General features: G+C 37.4%; 1 protein-coding gene across 1 annotated transcript; it reads right to left on the bottom strand.

Annotated features, from left to right (window-relative positions):
• Positions 1 to 1,852: 1,852 nt before the first annotated feature.
• Positions 1,853 to 8,204, bottom strand: LOC150029544 (uncharacterized). The gene is made up of 5 exons (XM_090295813.1): positions 7,649 to 8,204; positions 7,407 to 7,486; positions 6,539 to 6,989; positions 2,603 to 2,681; positions 1,853 to 2,273 (listed from the first exon to the last, which is right to left on the bottom strand). Exons 1-5 carry the CDS (start codon positions 8,202 to 8,204, stop codon positions 1,853 to 1,855), a joined length of 1,587 nt encoding a protein of 528 aa, XP_090151939.1.
• Between the last annotated feature and the right edge of the window lie 368 nt (positions 8,205 to 8,572).

Raw genomic sequence — 8,572 nt, 5'->3', positions numbered from 1 at the left:
AAGGAGATAGCACTCTTATTGAGTTTGGTTCATCATTTTGGAAGGCTATGTCTCCATTGATGATTCCTTAAGCTTCCTTGAGTCCAATTCTGTTTTAGCATTCTGTTTTGGTGTCGTTAATTTCGTTTTCATTTTTTACTATTCATTTGTACCTTGAATTGTTTTCTACCTTCACATATAATGTTGTTTTCAAGTGTATTAAAGTGTCTAGCTTGATTCAACTCACATCACATCATTCTCCAGTGTGTAGGGGTGGGCCTTTCGCATCACCAAGTCGGAAACCTTGAACTGTTGAGGATTTATCTTGGTCTTGTGCTTTAACTCAACCCTTCTCTTTAAAGCCTCTGAGTTGATGCGGGCATGATCATGCACCTTGTCCAACAAATCTAGGTTCACCTTGTTAGAATATATGTCCTTAAACGAGAGGGGGGTGAATTGTTTAAGAGAGGTTTTTGAAAACTTTTTCAATGTTTAACAAATTCTTTGTGTGAATCCAGAACAGAAATCAGGTTATCCAAGAATATAAGCACTAAATCAGCAAAGCAATAGAAAAACAATCGATTGTTTCTTCGAAACAATCGGTTGTTTATACTAGAAAAGCTTAAAACATAATTTAAATGAGTTTAGGGTAAAAGAGAGATACACCAACAGTTTATACTGGTTCACTCTTAAGCCAAGAGCTACATCCAGTACCCAAAAAACTACTGGGTAATCCACTAAGTAATCAAACCATATTACAATACACAAACCACCAAAGTAGTGACCTTGAACCCTTCAAGAAACACACTCCCTTTGGAAAAGCACACAACAAGAGTATTGATCTTGACCACCTCAATAGCACACAACACTCCTTGGCAACACAACACCGGAAATACAGAAGGTTGAGAAGGGATTACACTTGTTTACAGAACAAACTGAAATCAATACAATTGCAATCCTATTCCACTCTCTTTGAAAACCCAAAGCTTGATGTGAATGTTCAAATCTTGAAATCAACTTTTTCACAACTGAAAAACTCAAATATGTTTCTCTTGCTTGTTTGAAAACATAAACAAACTATTTATATTTTCCAAAGATTGGTCAAAGCAATTAATGAAGGAGCGTATTCAGTTGGAAATCATTTAAAGCACATTCAACAACCAAAACAAAATTCTGTTAGGATTTTCAAAGAAACAATCGGTTGAAACCACGAAACAACCGATTGTTTGGTTTGGCAGTTAAGTTAACCAAACTAAAACAGTTTTCAACATTTTCAAAAACTCATAAGAGTAAAACAACCGGTTGATTCGACAAAACAACAGGTTGTTTTACACTTAGTTGGAAAAACACTTTATTTTCTAAAAGGTTCTAAATCACATCAGTTTTAGATTCAACAAAGGAGTGGATCACATTCTATTCTACCTAGATCCCTTCCAAAACATAGCAGCAACACCAGCCTTGCATCAAACACATAGGATTTGGATTCTTCAAAGCACTTGATCACTCTTGATCAGTAATCTCCCCCTATTTGATGAAGACAAATCCTTGGTTGCTTGTGTTGATCTTGATTGAATCTGAAACTGTACCTGCAAAACAAAAGTTATGCAATCCAGAGCATCTCTCATAGCAAGTTATGATCATACATCAACTTTTTTTCTGAATAAACATAAGAGCAGAAAAACTAGCCAAAAAACAAGGCAAAAACAGCTTCATACAAACCAATAATGCAACAGAAATTAAAAACTGAATAAAAGCAGAGTTATAACAGTTTGTAAGACAACACAAACAGAATAGTTCAAAATAAAGCAATATAAAGATAAAAAGAACAGCAAAGCCTTGACAGTGAAGCTTAACAATCGATTGTTTCGATAGATCAACTGGTTGTTTTTCTTCGGTCTTCCTTTCCATACTGCAGCTCAAAAATTTGATTCTGAACAACTTCAATCTGTTCATCAAGCGTTTGAAACCGTGTATCCATGCTTTGGAATCTATTATCAAAGTTCTGAAAGTTTGAAACACAAAGATCATGAAGATTCCTTTGATTTTCCATAAAGCCATCTAGCCTATTCACCATGTAGCTCTCAAAGGGAGACATTGAAGGAGTCTCATATCCTTGATGTCCAACACTTGTCCCAACACCAAAATCAGTGGCAGGCTGTTCTATATCTGAAAAATCCATATCAGCATCTTCTTGATCTTCTTGACCATGTTCAGCATGAAGGCCACTTGAGGAACCACCTTGTCCATCATCCTTACTCACCCATTTTCCATTGATCTTGGTAAAACTCATCTTGCTTAGTGATCCATTGTTCACTTCAAATGTTGACTCATAGATTTTTGCATATGCTCCTTGATGATATGTATTCAATTAATCTTGACTTTGTTCGTTATGCAGTAGATGTAGACAAGATCTTCCTCAGTTAGAACATAATGGTTGCTTCCTCTTGGTGTTAGAATCCACGTGACAAAGAGAGTCAACAACCTTTCATTTAATTTCAGCCCTCTAACCGAACAAGTTCTTACTTGAGCATGAGGATTCTTCAAACAACTTTTGTAATATTGAGTTTTGTTGAAGTTTTCCACCACACTAATGTTTCCTTTGTTGATTCTCAACCCATCATACTTTAGACCAGCCATAGCAGCCCACACCTCATGACTGATCTCCATATCCACACCATTGACATGAGAAACAAGATTGTTACCTTCAAATTTCAAGTTGGTGTAGAAAACCCGAATAAGATCCGGATAGATGTTTCCTGTCATCTCCAAGAACCTTTTTAACAACTGTTCTTTGAGAAGCCTCCTCACATCATTCAACTTTTGGCTCTTCAACCAGCCAAAAGAGACAACTTTTGGGTTATTTATCACTTTTCTACTTGTTTAAAAGCGATATCTCTCAATCAATTCATTGTCTCCTGAAAACCAGCCCTCAAGACGTCCTCCTGATCTTACAATCCTGGTTTTAATCCTTTTTTATGTTGGAGGAGTGGAATCCATGAAAACAGAATGAGAAAAAGGCACACACACAACGGAGAGAATGAGATGTAATAAGAGATGGCCCAATGGGTTGTTTTTGTGAAGGAAAACACCTGCAGAGGATTTTATAGCAAAACAGAATCCCTCTTTGATCCTTTGGTTGAAGTGGGTTTCAGTCTTCAAAGAAGAAATCTGGTCCAACTTTTGCACAGAAAAACGTCAGCACAGAGCAGAAAAACACATGGTCAACACATGTGACTTTGACTAGACATAAAGGCACTTGAATTTCCAAGATATGGAATATATTCCTTTATGACAAGAAGTAACTTGCTTCAGAACCAAATCAGGCTTTCATGACTGCTTAATTGACTTGAAGAATCTTTAAGATTTAAATATGCAAAAGATAGAATGCATAAAGAAATTAAATCCATTTATGCAGTGCTGTCAGAGAAGAAACAATCGGTTGTTTCGAGAAAACAATCGGTTGTTTTTTGCAGCAACAACATTGTTTGAATTTTAAGCAGGAACTGAGAAGAGTTTAAAACAGATGCAATTTCTCATATGTAGATGAAGAATTTAAAATGAATTATAATTGACAAGCAGAGACAGGGAAGGTCTTATCCTTTTATTGTGAAGTTCCTTCAATGAGTCATTGTTTGTGATCAAGAATGCTTCTTTTGGCTTTCAAGACATCTTGAACTGGTACATACCCTTAGTTCAGTTCCAAACACACTTCTTTTCTTCCAAAGGCGTGATCAGATAACTCAAGACTTCATGCTTCTCTTAGTATCCCTGCATCATAATGAATTCAAGCAACAAGATTTGGTCCCCTTACAAATGTGGGTCATTTTGATTCATCTTTATCATTTGAAACCTTACGACCTTTGGGAATACATTTCAAAATACCTTTAGGAACATAATATTTTCTATTTTTACAGAATCTAACTGAGTGGCCTCTCTTCATGTAGTAAAAGCATGTAACAACCAGTTGTTTCGATATTTCAATCGGTTGTTTTTCTGGCACTTTTGAAAAAGGCTTTGAAATCCCATTTTTCTTGTTTCAAGGATAAAACCCCAAACCAGATTTTCCAAAAACACATTTTTGGGATGCCAAGACAGTTTCAAAGTTGGATTTACCCTTTGAAAGTTTATCCACAATTCTTACAAGATAGTGGATCTTACTCTCAAGAGTTTTACAATTTTTACAAAACTTGGAGTCACTCAAGTGAGAAGAATTTTTGCAATGCATTTCAAGTTTTTTAAAATCAATTTTTGACTTTTCAAATTCTTCTTCAAGAGTCTTGACTCTATTTTCAAGCCAGTTATTTAACCCTTTCAATCAGTTGTTTGAGAGAGCCAATCGGTTAGCTTCTTCATGAGTTTCTTTAAAAGCTTGAAGTAATTGGCTATAATTTTCAGCACTTAAGGAAGCACAAGAACTTACATTGTTTGAATCATCATCTCCATCTGCCATTAAACATAGATTGGCTTTTTCATCTTCACTTGATGAAGAGACTTCATTTTCATCCCAAACAATATATGCTCTTTTTTATTTCCCTTTCTTTTCCTTATTACTTGACTTCTTTTCCTTGCCTTCTTTATTTGGGCAATCAGCTTTTATATGCCCTTGTTCTCCACAACCAAAGCAAGTATAATTGTTAGAATTGAAATCACTAGTTTTCTTGTTTCCATACCTTTCTTTGTTGGATTCTTTGTTGCGATTTCTCTTCAAGAATTTGCTGAACCATGCTTGTTCTTGTGCTTGGCAGCTTTCAAAGCAATGTTCCTTACATGCTTGTTGATGACATTGAGGTCTTCTTTTGGTTTATTTTGGGGTGAGATTTGCGGAAGCTTATGGATGTTGATGGAGCAAGGCCTTCCTAGGAAGTGTGGGTGCCTTGAAGGTGCATGAAGAGTGTGAGATTAGGGAGGTTCGGCCAACCCCTTTGAAGGTGTAAGGATTGAAGACTAAAACCTAGATGCTAGGCAAGGAGTAGAGATTATGGCTTAAGTTCGGCAGCATAACAATACTCAATTTAATCTTGCAATACATGAGGTTGGCTCCTCCTTTTATAGGCTAAGGAGGACCGTAAATGATGACCTAAATGATGAGCAAATGCAAGCCAAATGAAATGTAAAAGAGTAGCACATGGAGGCACATGGAGCACATGGCACATGGGTGCACATGGCCTTCTAACTTGCACATGGCTGGTCCTAGATTAGTGGGGAGGTTCTAGAAACCGTAGCTAATATAGGTTAACTCCTCCTTAATCCTAATTTGCAGAATTTAAACAAAGGTTCACATTACACCACAATTAAGACTAAGCTACACTTGATGGGCCTTCATGGAACATATACAAATTGGTCTCTCTTCCATCCATAGTTTGATCCAAGTCTTCGTTTAGTCTCTTGGCCATGGACCTAGTAATTGGTCCATGGTGCTCTTGCCCTTGGTCTAGACGCCCTTGCCTTGGTCCTAGACCATCTTGACTTGGCTCTAGACGCTCTTGGCTTGGCTCTAGACGGTCTTGACTTGACTCTAGAGGCTTTTTTCTTTCATGGGATGTTGTGCTTGGCCCTCTTCCATCATCCCCTCCCCCTTGGAAAGGATTTGTCCTCAAATCCAAGTCGTTTTCATTGGTACCTACAAATGGAGTTAAGTCAATTACATTAAAAGTATCATGCACTGCATATTCAATAGGTAAATCCAACTTGTAAGCATTGTTGTTGACTTTCTTGATGACTTGAAAGGGTACATCACCTCGGGGACTTATTTTGGACTTCCTTTGGACTTCCTTTGAGTGGGAAATCTATCTTTTCGAAGGTGAAGCCAAACTAAGTCTCCTTCCTCAAAAAGTTTTTCCCTCTTCCCTTTATTGTTGTGTTTTGCATACTTTTCATTTTGTTGTTGAATTTGGAGTTTAACCTTCTCATGTAGTTTCTTAACAAAGTCGGCTTTGATAACTCCTTCCTTATGCACAAATTCTTGTGGATTAGGAAGAGGTATCAAATCCAAGGGGTGTAAGAAGATTAAATCCATAGACAACTTCAAAAGGAGAAGCATTAGTAGTTTTGTGAACTACTCTATTATAAGCAAATTCAATGTGAGGAAGGTACTCATCCCAAGATTTGTGGTTTCCTTTCATGATAGCCCTAAGCATAGTACCAAGAGATCGATTGACTACTTCGGTTTGGCCATCCTTTTGAGGATGACAAGATGTTGAAAATTGTAGTCTTGTGCCAAGTTGCCCCCAAAGAGTTTTCCAAAAATGGCTTATGAACTTGGGATCTCTATCGGATACTATACTTCTAGGCAACCCATGAAGTCGCACCACTTCTCTAAAGAAGAGTCTAGAAATATTTTGAGCATCATCTACTTTGTGGCAAGGAATAAAATGGGACATTTTGCTAAATCCAGCCACTACCATAAAAATAGAGTCATGACCTCTTGCAGTCCTAGGAAGTCCTAAGATGAAATCCATGTTAATGTCTTCCCAATGAGCATTTGCAATCGGTAAAGGGGTATATAGTCCATGAGGGATTGTTCTAGATTTGGCTTTTAGACATGAAATGCATCTAGAACAATGTGTTTGAACATCTTTTCTCATGTGTGGCCAATAAAATTTTTCTTTCAAAAGATCAAGAGTTTTATCAACTCCAAAATGGCCCATGAGACCCCCCTCGTGTGATTCTTTTACAAAAAGCTTCCTATATGTACCTTGGGGAATACAAAGTTTTCCTTCTTTAAAGAGATATCCCTCGGTCACATAGTAACCTTCTTGTGCCCTATGTTCACACTTAGCATAGATGGATGCAAAGTCTTGATCATCTTGGTAAAGTTTTTTTATGTGATCAAATCCAAGAATTTGGGCACCAAGTTTGGAAAAGAGCATGTGTCTCCTTGAGAGAGCATCCACCACTATGTTTGTGCTCCCTTTCTTGTATTTGATCACATAAGGAAATTGTTCAAGAAATTCCATCCATTTTGCATGTCTCTTATTGAGCTTGTGTTGGCCTTTCAAATATTTTAAAGACTCGTGATCACCATGTATAACAAATTCTTTGGACACAAGATAGTGTTCCCAAGTCTTTAAGGCCCTCACAAGTGCATAAAGCTCTTTGTCATAGGTAGGATAGTTAAGGGTGGCACCATGGAGTTTTTCGCTAAAATACGCAATGGGGTGTCCACCTTGTAACAAGGCCGCACCTATGCCCACTCCCGATGCATCACATTCTATCTCAAAAGTTTTAGAAAAATTTGGGAGAGCTAGAATTGGTGCATTGGTGAGTTGAGCTTTTAGCCTTTGAAAGGCTTGCTCATGCTTTTCACTCCAACAAAATGCAACATCTTTTTTGACAAGTTCATGGAGAGGGGAAGCTAAGCTTGAAAAATTAGGTACAAAACGTCTAGAAAAGCTAGCTAGCCCATGAAAACTTCTTACATCGCTTACACTTTGCGGAGTTGGCCACTCTTGGATGGCTTTGATTTTCTCGGGGTCAACATGCACCCCTTTTTTGTTAACTATGAAACCTAGGAAAACTATGCTATCTACACAAAAGGTACATTTATCACTATTGGCAAATAAACTATTTTTCCTAAGCACTAGAAGGACTTCCCTAAGGTGACTTAGATGGTCTTCTAGGTTCTTGCTATATACTAAGATATCATCAAAGTAAAATACTACATATTTACCTATACAATCTCGCAAGGCATGATTCATGAGCCTCATGAATGTACTAGGTGCGTTAGTGAGACCAAAAGGCATCACCAACCATTCATATAATCCAAACTTGGTCTTAAAAGCGGTTTTCCATTCATCACCCTCTTTAATTCGAATTTGGTGATACCCACTTTTAAGATCAATTTTAGAGAATATAATTGACCCATGTAACTCATCAAGCCTTGGGATTGGATGCCTATACTTGATGGTGATGTTGTTGATTGCTCTACAATCACAACACATTCTCCATTTTCCATCTTTTTTTGGCACCAACAAGACAGGTACAGCACAAGGGCTTAAGCTCTTTTGAACCCATCCCTTCTCCAACAAGTCTTGAACTTGTGACTCTATATCCTTTGTTTCCTCAGGGTTAGTTCTATATGCAGGCCTATTTGGTATACTTGCCCCCGGAATTAAGTCAATTTGATGTTCTATACCTCTAATGGGAGGGAGTCCTTGAGGACCCTCATTAGAGAATATATCTTCAAATTCACTCAAAAGATTTTTAATTTGAGGAGGTAGACTCATGGGTTCATGATTTGTGGAAGTGCATGTAAGTGTTCCTTTACAAAAGACTAGGCTAGGCTTTTCAACAAGAAGCAAATTTTCCAAGGTATTTTTCAAAGGTTTTTCTTGTTGAACAACCTTGTGGAAAGGAACACTCTTCTCCCACGCCTTTCTATCCCTAAGGATTTTCTCTTTTTCTAGCGCTCTTTTTTTTTTGTTTTCCTCATCCCTCTTATGTTTCATTTGTATTTGGTCTTTTACCACTTGAGAATGTGGTAAAGGACTAAGTACAAACTTCCTATGCTTATGGGTGAAGGAAATCTCGTTAGTTAGACCATCATGCAAGGTTTTCTTATCAAATTGCCATGGTCTACCTAATAAGATATGGC

Source organism: Phaseolus vulgaris, chromosome 1 (genome assembly GCF_051622355.1).
Source record: "Phaseolus vulgaris cultivar YP4 chromosome 1, ASM5162235v1, whole genome shotgun sequence".
Lineage (NCBI taxonomy): Eukaryota > Viridiplantae > Streptophyta > Magnoliopsida > Fabales > Fabaceae > Phaseolus > Phaseolus vulgaris.
Note: the sequence above shows the minus strand (reverse complement) of the source record. Positions and strands in the feature narration are given on the sequence as shown.

Excerpts from the sequence above, each read along its gene's own strand:
- LOC150029544 (XM_090295813.1), bottom strand. The coding sequence starts at position 8,204 with ATGAGTCTACCTCCTCAAATTAAAAATCTTTTGAGTGAATTTGAAGAT. Across the intron at positions 6,990-7,406 it reads AGTGGCCAACTCCGCAAAGT|TCTTTAAAATATTTGAAAGG; the intron begins GTAAGCGATGTA and ends GGTGATCACGAG. Across the intron at positions 2,682-6,538 it reads AAAAGATGTTCAAACACATT|GTAACAATCTTGTTTCTCAT; the intron begins GTTCTAGATGCA and ends TGAAATTTGAAG.